The sequence below is a fragment of the Neoarius graeffei genome, chromosome 2, assembly GCF_027579695.1.
Source record: "Neoarius graeffei isolate fNeoGra1 chromosome 2, fNeoGra1.pri, whole genome shotgun sequence".
NCBI lineage: Eukaryota > Metazoa > Chordata > Actinopteri > Siluriformes > Ariidae > Neoarius > Neoarius graeffei.
In genome coordinates, this window is record NC_083570.1 from 25,081,555 (window position 1) to 25,098,451 (window position 16,897).

The following is a 16,897-nucleotide window of genomic DNA, read 5'->3' on the forward strand; positions in this document are numbered from 1 at the left end:
TCACAATAGAACATAGACAACATATCAAATGTCGAAAGTGAGACATTTTGAAATTTCATGCCAAATATTGGCTCATTTGAAATGTCATGACAGCAACACATCTTAAAAAAGTTGGGACAGGGGCAATAAGAGTCTGGAAAAGTTAAAGGTACAAAAAAGGAACAGCTGGAGGACCAAATTGCAACTCATTCAGTCAATTGGCAATAGGTCATGAACATGACTGGGTATAAAAAGAGCATCTTGGAGTGGCAGCGGCTCTCAGAAGTAAAGATGGGAAGAGGATCATCAATCCCCCTAATTCTGCACCGACAAATAGTGGACCAATATCAGAAAGGAGTTTGACAGTGTAAAATTGCAAAGAGTTTGAACATATCATCTACAGTGCATAATATCATCAAAAGATTCAGAGAATCTGGAAGAATCTCTGTGCGTAAGGGTCAAGGCCGGAAAACCATACTGGGTGCCCGTGATCTTCAGGCCCTTAGACAGCACTGCATCACATACAGGCATGCTTCTGTATTGGAAATCACAAAATGGGCTCAGGAATATTTCCAGAGAACATTATCTGTGAACACAATTCACCGTGCCATCCGCCGTTGCCAGCTAAAACTCTATAGTTCAAAGAAGAAGCCATATCTAAACATGATCCAGAAGCGCAGACGTGTTCTCTGGGCCAAGGCTCATTTGGACTGTGGCAAAGTGGAAAACTGTTCTGTGGTCAGACAAATCAAAATTTGAAGTTCTTTATGGAAATCAGGGACGCCTTGTCATTCGGACTAAAGAGGAGAAGGATGACCCAAGTTGTTATCAGCGCTCAGTTCAGAAGCCTGCATCTCTGATGGTATGGGGTTGCATTAGTGCATGTGGCATGGGCAGCTTACACATCTGGAAAGACGCCATCAACGCTGAAAGGTATATCCAGGTTCTAGAGCAACATGTGCTCCCATCCAGACGACGTCTTTTTCAGGGAAGATCTTGCATTTTCCATCATGACAATGCCAAACCACATACTGCATCAATTACAGCATCATGGCTGCGTAGAAGAAGGGTCCGGGTACTGAACTGGCCAGCCTGCAGTCTAGATCTTTCACCCATCGAAAACATTTGGCACATCATAAAACGGAAGATACAACAAAAAAGACCTAAGACAGTTGAGCAACTAGAATCCCACATTAGACAAGAATGGGTTAACATTCCTATCCCTAAACTTGAGCAACTTGTCTCCTCAGTCCCCAGACGTTTACAGACTGTTGTAAAGAGAAAAGAGGATGTCTCACAGTGGTAAACATGGCCTTGTCCCAACTTTTTTGAGATGTGTTGTTGTCATGAAATTTAAAAATCACCTAATTTTTCTCTTTAAATGATACATTTTCTCAGTTTAAACATTTGATATGTCATCTATGTTCTATTATGAATAAAATATGGAATTTTGAAACTTCCACATCATTGCATTCCGTTTTTATTTACAATTTGTCCCAACTTTTTTGAAATCAGGGTTGTAGAAAGTGAATCCTGGCTAATATGTAGTTCAGTACCATAACTAAATAAGTACTTGCTGATGATTAGATACATTTGATTAATATGTTTCAAACTGAAGCTTATTATGTTAGTCATTAAATATAATTGGACTGTTTATAACTAAATAAATCCTGCGTAATTATTAGTTCTGTGTATATATGCATGGTGAGCAGGTGAGGAGTGTGTGAGGCCACAGGCTCCAATCAAACCACAGAGGAACAGAAAAGCTCTGTCCTGTGACACAGGTATGTGGATTGGTTGTTTACACACGTGTGTGTGTGTGTGTGTGTGTGTGTGTGTGTGTTTTCAGTCAGATGTTACTCATGTCGGTATGTAAGGTTGCATGTGTAAAGTGTCCTGACCTTGTTATTGTGCGGTGTTTGTTGCTACAGGCACAGACAGGGACAGCCCTAATAACCTGGAGAAGCCCCCAATCCCTCGCAACCCCCCTGTGAAAAAACCTAGAGCCCCCCAGAACAGAAACCAATCCCTGGACCACCCTGGTACTGTGTGTGTGTGTGTATATATATATATATATACACCTATGTGTTTCTGATTTGTGTATATGCTGTCAATTTTACCTCTTTCTGTCTCTCTCACTTTCTCACACGCACATATGCAAAATGATAAACTGCTTCCGATAAATTGATTTCATATTCAAGAAAAAACAATTCACGTTCAGATAAAATGCTCTCATATTTAGATAATATTCTCACATATTCAGAAAAACACCTATTGTATTCTTATAAAATGCTCTCACATTCAGATCGAAGGCCACCTAAATGAATTTAAAAACAACAGTGATACAGTGAGGGGAAATAACCCTTTTGTGTTACATAATGTTTTTGGAATTTAAAGAAGTACTGCTGACTTAAATGTGCTTTCTGAGCTGTAAACTAAATGATATTACTGTACTGTGATGAAACACATCAATGCTGGTGTTAATCTTGACAAAATTACCAGTTTTATAAAATTGGCATTTTATGAAAATGGTTCAAAACGCCATCTACTGGTTAAAATCATTCTGAACCTTGCAAGGCCATTGCTGACACAGTCAGCCATTTGGTACTTCTCTACATCATGAAATTTTTTTATCAGAAAAAAACCCAAAAAACATAATGGTTACGCCCTCTAATCAAAGGTGGGTGGCCCACCATTCCCAGTCCCCACCCTTGAGTTGGCATTTTTCAAAATTATGTAGTGGTTGGAGTTAGGCTCACTGTAGAGCTGGGGGTGAAGTTACACATTAATATACTTCCAGGGCATACAGTATATCCACTTTAATTATATGAATGTAAAAGTGGAGCATGTTTTATTGCACATTACAGGGGCACTATGGCTTGTTTGTCAGATCGATTACCTTAGTATTTGTCTCATTAACTTTAGTTTTCTTTGAAATATTGCTTGAAAAAAAAAACCCCTACATCTCTGCCTTAACACTTTACCACAAGACTTCTTAATTTGGCCGATCTATTGTTCAAATGATATTCGGTTACAGCCCTTCACCAACTTTTAACAATGTTTCCTTTGCTAATTTTTACACAATTGCACTTTTTGTCTATATAGTATGCAGTGGTTCCCAAACTTTTTTGGCCGCGCACCCCCTTCTATACTCCAACCAGGTTGACGCACCCCCAGTTCCCCAGTTTCAAAAAAAAAAAAAAAAAAAAAAAAACACACGCTTTCTTATAAGGGAAGCATCTTTAATCGTGCTAAATGATAACAAACATCGTTTGCCACACCTGCAGGAAACCACAAAAGTGGAAAAAAAAAACCCACCAAAGCTTTCTTACAAAGGCAGCACGTCATGCTCGAATGAGAACATCGAATCACATTAACATATTATGCGCTCGCGTATTTGAATTAGATAGAATTTGATTGAAATGTAACAGTTTTAAAATGTTGCAACACGGTAAATGCGCAAATTCATTACAAAGGGAGATCACATCGAGGCATGTAGTCTACCAGCCAGATATGGGGGAAATATATGATTTTCATCCGTGTTTAAAACACTAGCAACACAACCCTGTCATTACAAGGTTATGAAAATGAATTGAGAATGAATTTAATTTGCAAAAAAGTTAACATATAATAACAGTAAAAATAGCAATGATAATTATGAACATATGCATTTTAAAGAGATACAACAATTAAAGAGCATATCAGGAACAGATAAAGAAGAGGATCCATCTGATTGTGAAGTGCAGCGCTGGCGGCTCAGTCTGCAGCGAGAGACAGACAGACAGACAGACAGACGGTGGGTGGGTCAGTAGGCTATATAGGTGCTATTTTCAGTAGCAGTATATATTTTTAGCAAGATCAATGCCATTTGGCCAAATACACACCAATATTAATGCGACGGATGGGCCTGCATCTTGGCACAGAGCTCTCCGATGTTTGGGGTAATTGAAGACAGTCTCAGCCTCAAATCTTTCTCAACATCTCCCAGTCTTTGCCGATGTTTAGTTGCCGATCGGCATTTAGTTTTGCCGATTTCAACCAGTTGAGCATCGCGAATGAATGAATTAATTAATGAAGCCACAAACTCCTGCAGAACCGTTACGGCGTAGAAGAAGAGTTAAAAATCGCCATTACATTTTTTATCTTGCGCACCCCCTAGTGGCAGCTCGCGCACCCCCGGGGGTGCGCGCACCACACTTTGGTAACCCCTGGTATACAGTTATAGACATTTATATTCTTATTTATAATGGCACTATCCAATATCACCCAGATAAGGATGGTTTCCCTTTTAAGTCTGATTCCCCTCAAGGTTTCTTCCTCATGCTGTCTTAGGGAGTTTTTTCTTGCCACCATGACCGCTGGCTTGCTTTTATAAATTTAAAATTTATACCTGAAATCTATATAATTTCTGTAAAACTGTTTTTCACAATGTCCAGTGTTAAAAGCAGTCAGTAATCAGGTCAGTTGGAGCATGATATAGTGTGTGGCTTGGGATGTGTAGTCGGTAGCGGCTATTTCCATAGGCCACAGTGCATTCTAGGAACTGGAGTCTGACATCGATATCTACATGACAGGCCTCTCTTAATGAGATATTAATTTCTTTTTCTAAAGAAATACTTCAAAACTCAGATCTCTTCTGATTTATGCATCCATTTTAGAATTAGTCTTCTTGTGGACACTGAAGGATTCAATCCAAAATGTAGATAATCCAAAAATAAATTATTGTTTGTGTGTCACTGACAACATCTTCCCATAGTGGTCTTTTGAATTTGTCATTAGACTTGCTGTGAGGAAAATATTCAGGAAGTATTGAAGTGAGGAAAATATTCAGGAAGTATTCCTCTCATTGCTCTTTTTCTTTTTTCACTTTATTTCCTTCTCCCCCAATTTTTACTCCCAATTCTTCCTTCTTGTTGTCTTTCTCTCTATATAGATAGTGTTGGAGCGTTGCCTAGTAACAGTGTGCCCTTGTGACCCACTGATGGCTGACCAGGAGGTTGTCATGACAACAGAGGTGATGAAGGCGATGATGATAACGATGATGATTGTGACCAAAAATTCTTTAGACTCAAGAGTGAGTGAGTGAGTAAATAAATAAATAAATAAATAAATAAATAAGAACTGTTAGAGTAACCCCAAAAAGAATGCAGGAAAGGCTGGTAATAGCATTTATGTAAAGTGATATGCACTTGAGTTGACATGTATGAATGTGTCCTTGCAAGGTTTTTTTTTTTTCTTTTACATGCATCACTATCTTTGTCACACTGAACAGTGTCTCACATAAAACATTAACAATTTTCAGTAATTATATGTGGACAAAGATGCTTGCAACTCAAATGCTAGTTTACTATTGCTAGGGGGCCAAGCACCAAAAATAATGATTTATTATTATTATTATTATTATTATTATTATTATTATTATTATTATGACTAATAGCTAAATAATAATAACAATAGTAATTGATGTTTTGTTTCATTTTTTTACAGCTGTGTTTACTTGAAATGGAAAAATATATTTGTATATGTTTATTAAAAAAACAATAGATATTCTGTTCTTTGTGCTCACAGATTATGTCTCTGACCGCTGTTAGCATTCTTTGCTATGGAATTTGATTCGTTGATATTTATGCCTATCTGCTTTTCTGAGCTGATGTCTAATATTTTTTTGTACAAAAATGAGGAAGTTATATATATATGAATTAAAGATTTATGTTGGAAATCCTAAGAGAACATTATTGTTTCTGGCAAGCACCCATGGGTAATAAACATATTAGGGATGCTAAGTATACTACCTAACTTTAACAGACATGACAATTTTATGCATTTAACTTAATCAGAATACACTTACAAAGTGATTAATAATCTGCATTCTTAAAAAAGGGAGTTCTTCATGGCATTTTGCAATAGATAAGGTATTGTGCCTGCTACAATAATGCATACAGTAACCCTGAATCTTGAACAAGGCATTAAATTAACTATATAGTTTAGCAAGATGAATAATACAACCCCAAGAGAAAAAGTGTATCTTCACATATTCATAGAAGATGAAAAAGCTTCTCACAATCCTTCCTAGATCAAATACATAACAGCAAGTCAACACCCCCATTAGGAATTGATATGACCTGGCAAAGTATGTTTAAGGTGCTGAACATTGACCTTGGTTCACTGAGGTATTGAATTTGATCACATACACTGTCAGAAAAAAGGGGTACAGTAGGAGTCCATTTCTGTCCCCAAGGTACAATCCACACTAATATACGTACCCCCTAGAGCTCATTATTGGACCTCAAGGTAACTGTGTGTACCTTTTATCTTTTAAGTGACAAAAAGGTGTAATATACTGATGCCTGAGCCCCAAAACAGGTAAAAACACAGTATAGTATCATTTCTTCTTCTCGCTTCTCCTTTCCTTGCGCTTCTTGTACTCTGCGATTCTCTTCAAGTTGTAGGAGTCGCACACTAAACTTATTAGCTTTTTCCATTTTTGTCTGTTTTCCACCCAAGTTTGCCATACATCTAAGAAACAGCCGCACTTTAAAGCATTCTTACAAGTGTCTTTAAAGCGAAGTTTAGGACATCCTTTCAGTTGAGAACCATGAGCCAGTTCACCATATAAGAGTTCCTTTGCTGGTCTGCCGTCATTCATTCGACAGACATGACCGAACCACCGTAAGCGACTTTTCACTAACTGCAATTCGGTGTGATCGACCCCTGCCCTCTTCAGCACATCTTCATTGCTGATGAAATGATCCACTTTAATCTTTAAGACATAGATGGCACTGCTATATTGTATGAAGCTGCTTAACCTCACATTGATATAAAGTCCAGGTCTCACTACCATACATTAGAATAGGCATTAGGCACTAATTATGCACACTGATTTTAGTTGAGACTGTTAGGTCACGAGACTCAAACACTCTCTTCCGTAATCAACCAAATGTACATGATGTCGCCTGAATATCAGATGGTAGTTCCTCCTGCATAGAACAGTCACTGGTGACATACAGTAGCTACCGAGGTACTTAAAGCAGGTGACATTAGCTAATTTAGTACCGTCTATGTAAAAATCAGCTGTATTACCAGTGCACATCGTTTCTGTTTTGGTTGTATTAATACAGGGGGCTGCAAAAGTAGGTATACAGTAATGAAAAACAAACTGTTCGCACAAAACGTTAGTATTAAATGAAACCTAGCACCACTGTTATAATACTAGTAATAGTGGAATAATCCTTACTGTAAACCTACTTTTGCAGCCCCCTGTATGCAGGCCCATGTGCTTTGCCAAGTTGTTGTAGGATATCAGAAGCAGCTGCAGGCCCTCTGGTGTATCACTGAATATCGCAATATCATCAGCGTACTGGGCCTCCCTGATGTACTCTGTTAGTATTTTAGTCTTTGCCTTAAGTCTGCTCATATTAAAGAGATCACCATCATAACGAAATCTAATCTGTATACTACATTTATGCTTGACATCCTTGAAAGCCAACCACAGTAGCACTACTGAATATATGCCAAAGAGTACAGGTGCTAGTTTGCAGCCTTGTTTAACACCATTATTGTATTGAAGAGACTGGGTTAATTCACCGCCAATAATGAGTCTTGCATGTACATCAGTATATAGCTTCTTGATGATTCTTGTGAACTTTGATGGACAGCCTAGTTTGCCAAGGATGATAAAAAGTAGCTCACGATTGACAGTGTCAAACATTTTAACGAAGTCCACAAAGGCTATATACAAGTTACTGTGCTTCTCTCTGTTTTTTTCCATCAGCTGACGAAGCGTAAAAATCCCATCGATAGTACTCCATCCCTTATGGTACCCGGACTGGGACTCCGGGTATATTAATTCTGCTAGAAGTTGCAACCTTTGAAGGATGATATCAGCAAAGACTTTCCCAGCAACACTAAGTAGGGATATGTCTCTATAGTTTCCGCATTTACTTTTGTCACACTTTTTAAACAAAATGACAATGATCGCATCAATCTAGTCCAAGGGCATTATCTCTGAAGCCTAGATGATGTTGAACAAGGTAAGTAGAAAAGCCCTCAGGTGGCTATTGCCATACACAAGTACTTCAGGAAGGATTCCATCAGCACCTGGGCTTTTCCCTAATCTGGTGTTCATTAGAGCTTGATCCAGTTCTTGTTTTTCAATTGGGTGATCCATTGATTTAATAATTGGGAGCTGGTCTCTCTCATCAGCAATGCTTAAGTTGACATCAGTTGGCTGGTTTAACAGATCACTAAAATGCTCAACCCATCTGCCCTTGATAACATTGGGAGCAGTCAGGAGCTCATCGTTTTTGGACCTTATTGGATGCAAAGATCTAGATCTAGGACCATAGACAGAGTATAGAGTGGCATAGAACTCCCTATGATTCTTTTCCTTGGAGAACTGCTCTGCTTCTTCAGCTCTCTGTTGGAACCACTTGCCCTTGAGCACTCTAATGCATCTTCCCAAAGTGTATCTGTCCAGATTCTTGTCTTGGAGGAGATTTTGAATTTCTGCGGCTTGATCATCAAACCAATCATTCACTTTCCTCTTGTTCTTTCCAAACACATGGGTAGCTGCATTTTGGAGAATTCCTTTAAGCTTGTCATAGTCAGTGTTACAAGTGGACAACCTCTCATCAAGAAACTGCTCTAGCCTTGCTTTCTTGTCATCATCCAAACACATGTCCAACTTTTTTGGTGGTCTTGTACATTTCTTCTTTAACTTGAGAGAGAAGCAACACTTGGAAACTAGAAGCTTATGATCAGTAAAGCAGTTTGCAGCTTGATTTACCATTGTCACTATAATATACTCTCTTGCAGCCTGATTTGATAGAACATGGTCAAGCTGGTGCCAGTGCTTCGAACTTAGATGTTGCCATGTGTTCTTCAAACTATCTTTCAATTGGAACATTGTACCCATTATGCTGAATTGAAATCTGATACAGAACTCCAACAGCATAAGGCCATTTGGGTTCATGTTTCCGACACCATGTTTGCCAATAACATTTGGCCATGATTTCCAGTCTTTACCCACATGAGGATTAAAGTCACCCAGGATTAAGATGAGGTCATTATCAGCTGCAGATATGCAGCTTCCAAGCTTTCCATAGAAGACCTCCTTCTCTCCAGGTGATCTTTGCATGGTTGGTGCATATACACTGATGAGAGACAAATAATCACTGCTCCTCAACTGTATGTGCAGTGACATGAGTCTGTTGCTGATTGGTATTGGACTGAATCCTTGAGCAGCTAGCCTGTTGGAAATAGCAAAGAGAGTGTTCTCTCTACTCCGCCATTCCAGAAAACTGTATGACTTCTCTCAACTATATTCCCAGTGCCATGTTGCCATACTTCACTTAGAGCACAGATGTCAATATTAGCTTTCTCTGGTTCATGACAGATGAGTGCTGTTGCACATTCTGGTCTTATCAAAGAGTTGCCATCATTAGTCGTGCGAACATTTCAAGCACTGAGAGTTAAAAGCTGTTTTTTGGGCGCATTATGCTTGTAGAGTTGTCGTTCATCAGTCTCCCCAAATGCGGGAGCAGTATACAGACTTCGTCTACTTGTCACCACTGCTGTATCATGTGGTGCATCGGTTCCTCCATATATGTGGTAGCCATATCTTCTCTCCTAGTCTGTACTACCATTAATACTACTGTAATAATACTAGGCTGCACCTGAGATGATGACACTGCCTGGTGCAAGGGCAGTGTTCCTTGGCAAGAAGCTCTGTTAGTTGACAGCAGAGCATAGCTGAGATGGTCGCAAAGATGACTCGTTACTTAATTCTGGAGCTGATGTCGAGTTGACAGTCAGAACCACCAGTTGCATGTTGGCTGTTGGCTCGCCAGGAGTTCATCCACCCTTTGACAGGTCTTGTTTTTAATCCTGCTGGGTGACATGCCACCCTCCTCAGCAGAATACACTGGTGGTGGTGGTGTGGGGGGGACGGTTTAGACACCGACCACCTGTCCATGTGGCAGGTAGTACTGGGTTACAATGTTACCAGGAGCAGACTCCTGTCTGATATATCATCTCATTATCTCTAGCCGCTTTATCCTGTTCTACAGGGTTGCAGGCAAGCTGGAGCCTATCCCAGCTGACTACGGGCGAAAGGCGGGGTACACCCTGGACAAGTCGCCAGGTCATCACAGGGCTGACACATAGACACAGACAACCATGCATACTCACATTCACACCTACGGTCAATTTAGAGTCACCAGTTAACCTAACCTGCATGTCTTTGGACTGTGGGGGAAACCGGAGCACCCGGAGGAAACCCACGCGGACACGGGGAGAACATGCAAACTCCGCACAGAAAGGCCCTCGTTGGCCATGGGGCTCGAACCCAAACCTTCTTGCTGTGAGGCGACAGCGCTAACCACTACACCACTGTGCCACCATGTGAGAGAGAGAGAGAGAGAGAGAGGTGGACAAACTACCCAAGTTCATTGCTTAAGTCAAAGTACAGATACCGCCGGTCAAATGTTACTCCGATACAAGTGAAAGTTGTATCGTCAAATTTTTACTTAAGTTAAAGTAGTGAAGTACTTGATTTTAAAAATACTTAAGTATTAAAAGTACATTTTCTGTCAACGCATTGTTGTATTATTGCCACAATGCTTACAAAACCTGTAGAATAAACACCTGGTAGAATGTTACAAAATTAAACACAACCGAATTGACAAAGAGCCTTTGCCATTTTCTTTTTTTTTTTTAACACTCCTACCCACCTCCACAAAGCAGCATGGTAGTGTTTTGACACAGCTCTGGCAGTGTGTGCACGCATGTATGTGTATGTTAATCAGGAAGACACTGGGATAGCTGTAAATGCAGCTTACTACTACAATAATACATATTTCTGAAAGGACTTCAGATAAATTAACATTATTCATGTTAGTGTAACTCCGTTTTTACATGCTAACTAACAGTGTCCAAGTTAACTTGCTTGTGTTAATGTTAATCGTGGACAAGGCTAGGGCAACGTGGTGGGCAAATCCAAAGAAAGTCGTTTGACTAACCAGACTGCATAGCTATTGCAACATTATTGCTAACTCTAAAAGCACAGACAACTTCGTTGCAAGCTTTCTCTTGGGATAAAACATTTACATACCTCAGTATGCTTCCGCAGGTTGGACAGTGAGTTTTTGAAGGCGGTGATGTAGTTTGTTTTAGGCAAACAAAGCAAACATTTATAATGAAACAAATCTTTAATCCTTTCAGAAAACTGAAAAATGGGTTCCAGGTATGGCCATGGGTGTGTGCATTGGCCAAAAGAACTGCTTCCTTCCATTCTGCCATCAACTGATCATGTCAAATAATGCTGCTGACAAATCACTGAACTTGATTTTATACAGTCTATGGATGTGACCAGGGCCGGAGTGGGCCCTGTTTTCAGTCCGGGAGTTTAATTAACATTCAGGCCACTTTGAAATGGAGGAGGAATTTGAGTACATTAAAAAAGATATACCTGTTTCCTCTGTGGTCCTGGCCTCTTCGTGCCTACTGCATCTGCTCATCTGAGGTTACAGAAACATTTCATAAAGGGTTTGTCTATGTCACTGAACAACACACTATATGTTTTTTTAATTGTGATTGTGTCAAATTATTTTCATGATTTAGTGTATTTCTCTCCTCCTAAATAACTGTTGCTACCGGTTTCCTCTGTGGTCCTGGTCTCTCCATGCCTACTGGCACTGCATTTTCCTTCAGACTGCATCTGCTCTGAGGCTACAGAAACATTTCATTAAGAGTTTGTCTATGCTGCTGAATAACATAACACACTTTATTTATTTAGTTAGTTAGTTATCTATTTATTTATTTATTTATTTGTGGTTGTGTTAAATTATTAGCATGATTTATTCTACGACCTATCATGTTTTTCCCCTCTATGCTATATTTTACATTATAAATAGCCCAACTCTTGTTCATAACCACAATGTGCGCACGCCTGTGGAAATGCACGGTGTGACAGCGAGATGAAATAGGCTGGATGAGGAAATAACACGCAACAGCACATTTGGGACCTGTTCATCTAAAATTGTTAATAATGTAAAGCAATGCCCGGTTCTTCTTAGAATTAAGACATACGCCACATCTATACCGTGTAAATTGCGAGATTTCACATGACATCAAAAAGCTGAATTGACATCGCAAACTATCGACACATTATAGGCCTAGCATAGACTGATAAAATCGACAAACAGGGTTATCATACTCCATATCTTTCGTAACCTACCAGCTGGTCTTGAGAACATATCTGTCAATTTAGCACATTTTGCTGCCACCCTCCTTCCTTTTTTTAAGCTTCGCTCTTTCTGTCCTCCATCACTGACGCGCGCTGTTTCGCGCCAATGTTAAGTTCCCCGCAATACAGAGGAGGAGACTGTCTTGGACCAAACCAACTGCAATAGAGGGGAGGGGAGAATTTCCTTATTTGGTAGCGCCTATTTAATCTGCTGCGATGCTGTCGGCGTCTGGGCTGCCATGTGAAAATGGAGAGTGCAGTTAAATTGATGATTAATGCAAGAATAAGATCAGTGACCAAAATTAGTGAAAATTATTTTCCCCATGCTCCGAGCAGGCCACCATTGATAGTTTGGGCCGGGGATGGTCCCGGCTAAATATAGGGCCACCCCGGCATTGGATGTGACATGACCCTAGTGGTTACTGATAGGCTGTCTCAGTGTCACCTGTGAAAAAATTTTAGAGAAGAAAAGAAAAAAATATCCACTTTCAAAGCTGCTTCATAGTAACAAATAATGAGGAACTTGACAGAAATGTAGTGGAGTGAAAAGTATGATATTTGCCTTGCAAATGTAGTGAAGTTAAAGTCATAAGTTTCAAAAAAATTACTCAAGTAAAGTACAGATACTCAAAAAGTGTATTTAAATACAATACTCAAGTAAATCTCATCTCATCTCATCTCATTATCTCTAGCCGCTTTATCCTTCTACAGGGTCGCAGGCAAGCTGGAGCCTATCCCAGCTGACTACGGGCGAAAGGCGGGGTACACCCTGGACAAGTCGCCAGGTCATCACAGGGCTGACACATAGACACAGACAACCATTCACACTCACATTCACACCTGCGGTCAATTTAGAGTCACCAGTTAACCTAACCTGCATGTCTTTGGACTGTGGGGGAAACCGGAGCACCCGGAGGAAACCCACGCGGACACGGGGAGAACATGCAAACTCCGCACAGAAAGGCCCTCGCTGGCCCCGGGGCTCGAACCCAGGACCTTCTTGCTGTGAGGCGACAGCGCTAACCACTACACCACCGTGCCGCCCTACTCAAGTAAATGTACTGTATATAATGTAGTTTATTTTCTGAGTGTGTACAATATTGAATTGTCCACTTTTCTGCTAATTTAGGAGCAAACTTATCGTCACTCTGAGGCAAACCCGACCCTACTGCCTATGGATGCACTGGTATACCTGCACAATGGATTAGGTAGCTGACTGTAGAGGTTCAGAGGTCCATTGAGTTTCCTTCCAAAAGCCACCTCAGCAGGTGTGAAACCATTGCTGTTATCTAGCGATGATGACTGCTTCATTAGGATGCACAGAAATGCAGATGGGCCACGAGGCCTGCACCAGAATGACTGAGTGGTGGCACGAATGGCCTGGCTGAGCTGCCATGGAATGAGACCTCGTATACTTCCTTTGACACTTGTCTTCAGTTGCAGACACTGAGCTTTTAACTATGCTTCACCATGTTGCTCTGTCTGAGGCATCCCTTTCTCACGTCTGATTGATAATTCCGGCATTCTTCATGTTCCTCTTCAAGATGTACCTCAGTTTCTGTCCTCCTTGTCTCCTCTTTCCTCGTCTCAGTTCTCTGTAGAAAATTGCTTTGGGTTGTTGCGTGTCAGACATGTGCCAGATGTGTCCAGCCCAACGAAGTTGGGAGGCTGTGATAAGGGCTTCCACACTTACTGTATTGGCTTGCCAGAGGACTTGTACATCAGGGACCTTGTCCTGCCATCTTATTTTGAGGATTTGATGCAGGTGTCAGAGTTAGTACTTGAGTCCAGGATTCAGACTCGAATCCAACTCATGGCCTAATTTTAAGGACTCATGACTTGACTTGGACTTGAGCACTGATGACTTGGACTCAGACTCGTGCATTAACTGCATTCAGACTCATAAATTGGAGACGAAGACGAGGATTTTTTTCTTCATTTTTTGTAACATGCTATAATTATTGGACATAAGATATTTATATCTACATTAATTTCTGTACTAATTTCATGCAAGAGTGTCACAACTGCACGCCTTGGCACGCGCATCAGATAGACTCTCGGGCATGCTCCAGACCACACACGGGCCAAGCGGACTCTCTCTTGCGTGCTGTAAATGACTCACACCTGCACAGGATTAAGGCACAATCAGCATGCCTATATAAAAACTGTGAAAACACACTTACTTTGCAAAGTATTGAGCTGCACTGCTGACACATTATCTAGCCTTATTTCCTTGTTTGGTTTCCAGATCCCTGATTTCCTGTTTCTCGTCTTTGATTCCACCTAGTCTACAATAGCCTGTTTGTGCCTTGTTCAACCTATTGCTTGTTTCACTGTTTTACGATTTTGCCTGCCATTCTGGATTATTTACCTGTCTTCACTTGTATTAATAAACACACCTTCTGCACTTACATCTGTCTCCCAACCATCTCTGACAGAATACTTCACACTCCCTGACAAAGAGAATGCACATTCATCTGTTCATATGTCATGTTCAGGAACAAACTAATTTTAATGGCACTAAAACAGCCACCATCAAATGGTGTGGTTGGAGTCTTGTTCTCGGACTTGACTCGGATCCATAATGGACTCGACTCGAAAAATTTTTATGACTTGGACTTGAACACTGGGGACTTGAGACTGGACTTGGATTCAAGGTTTAGTGACTTGACTACAACACTGCTTTCTACTTGGTGGTTCTCTTGATGTCATGGTGAGACCATAGCTGCTTTTGTAATGCACTGAAGGCTTTGGTGGCAGCTTGACTCTGGTGGTTTACCTCCAAGTCTAATGAGTTTGTCTTGGTAATGGCACTGCTTAAGTAGAAACTCTCAGAACTCCTAAGAGGTGTTCCATTGACTGAAACAATGTTGTTTGACATTGCCTGTGGCTCAGGTGAGGGTTGGTCAAGTCAAGTCTATTTGTATAGCGCTTTTAACAATAGACACTGTCGCAAAGCAGCTTTACAGAATTTGAATGAATTAAAACATGAGATAATTTTATCCCTAATCTATCCCCAATGAGCAAGCCTGTGGTGACGGTGGCAAAGAAAAACTCCCTCAGAGGAAGAAACCTCAAGAGGAACCAGACTCAAAAGGGAACCCATCCTCATTTGGGCAATAATAGACAACATGACTATAACATTAACAGTTTTAACATGAAGTCAGTTTCGTTGATGTTATAACTCTTCATTGATAGAAACTTGAGTGCAAAACTGTTCATGACAACTGCAGTCCTAAAGTTAGCAAGCCAACTGTTGTCCTCAGCCACAAAAGCATTACTGTAAGTGTCCAGAGTGTCTTCCAAGTGTGACTTTCAACTGCCCGCATGGGGCTGTCCTCCACAGGAGTGATGAGATGAGACTCCAACCAGACATAGGGCATCAGGATGGATCAGGCAGGTCTGAGGAGCAGAAGAGGTCAGCATCTCAATCTCAGGATTGACATGTAACTCAGAGGAACAGATTGGGGGGGGGGGAGAGAGAGAGAAAACACAGGTTGTTAGGTATGCCCAATGTCACCTGAATAAGCAGGAACAGTATACATTTTGCGCTGAGTACAAGCAGGGCAAAACTAACTATGACAGCATAACTAAAAGGGGAGAACCAGAAGGTAACACAGGCATGAGGGTGCCCCGGGACCACCGACTACACCATCAACAAACTCGAGTGAGCAAGTGAGTGGGGGATTGACAGCATCCATACATCCCAGTTTACCAAAACACTCTATGTCTTCCTGGTTTGCGAGTTGTTTGCGATGAGTCTTTTTTCCGCAAGTGTTAATCACTAATATTTTTTTTTCTCCAAATAATTTTCCAGTATCCTCTTCATTTTTTATTGTACTTTCGCTTTCCTTTTTGTACTTTCCATTTTCGCTTTCTGTTTTCCGTTCCCCCCCTTTTTTTCGGAAGAGTGCCAAGACCAGAAGCTTTCTTTTTTCTCCTCCTGCGTAAAGACCACAAGCGGAGTCCATCCACATTGGATCTGCTTTAATATCAACAGATCTTCGATTAAGGTACGTGAATCTTTTCATCATGGCACACCTTCAGCCTGTTCAGTGTGCTGAGTGAAGGATGTTTAGTCATTCTTCCTCCATTGCTAGTGATAGCTTTATTTGTGATAAGTGCAGATAAGTTAGCTCTCTGAAGGAGAAGACTGCAGTCCTAGAAGCACGTATCCAGGCTTTAGAGAAGGCCAGTGAGAATGAGAACAGTGTAGTTTCTGTAGGGGAAAGTCTGGATGCCCTAGGTGGAGTTAGTAATCCCCCAACTCCAGCATTAGAGCCCTTACAGTGGGGTGAATGGGTGATGACTCGGTGGCATAAGCGTAGAGCCAAAGCTACTGCTGAGGCTCACCCACAGGAGCACCACTCCTCTCTGCGTCATGTGTCGAACAAGTTTGCTCTCCTTAGTGATGCACCCACTGCGAAACCTGAAAGAGCTCCGGTTATAGGGGACTCTATCATATGGCACATGAAATTAGCTCAGCCTTTAGGGGCACCAGTCAGGTGTATGCCAGGAGCCAGGGCGCCGGACATAGCAGGTAATCTTAGGTTCTTAGGCAAACACATGTTCTCAAAGATAGTTATCCATGCAGGAGCTAATGAGATACACCTTCATCAGTCTCAGGTTACTAAGAGTAACTTTATAGAGATGTTTAAATTAGCGAAGGCAATG

General features: G+C 40.9%; 1 protein-coding gene across 1 annotated transcript in view; it reads left to right on the forward strand.

Moving 5' to 3' along the window:
• The window catches only part of LOC132869202 (capping protein, Arp2/3 and myosin-I linker protein 3-like), a 250,085-nt gene extending 247,785 nt beyond the window's left edge, over positions 1-2,300 (forward strand). Inside the window, exons 38-40 of the mRNA XM_060902539.1 lie at positions 1,692-1,763; positions 1,911-2,034; positions 2,285-2,300. Of these exons, the coding sequence (XP_060758522.1) occupies positions 1,692-1,763; positions 1,911-2,034; positions 2,285-2,300 (212 nt within the window). The remainder of the gene's footprint in view (positions 1-1,691; positions 1,764-1,910; positions 2,035-2,284) is intronic.
• Positions 2,301-16,897: the final 14,597 nt, after the last annotated feature.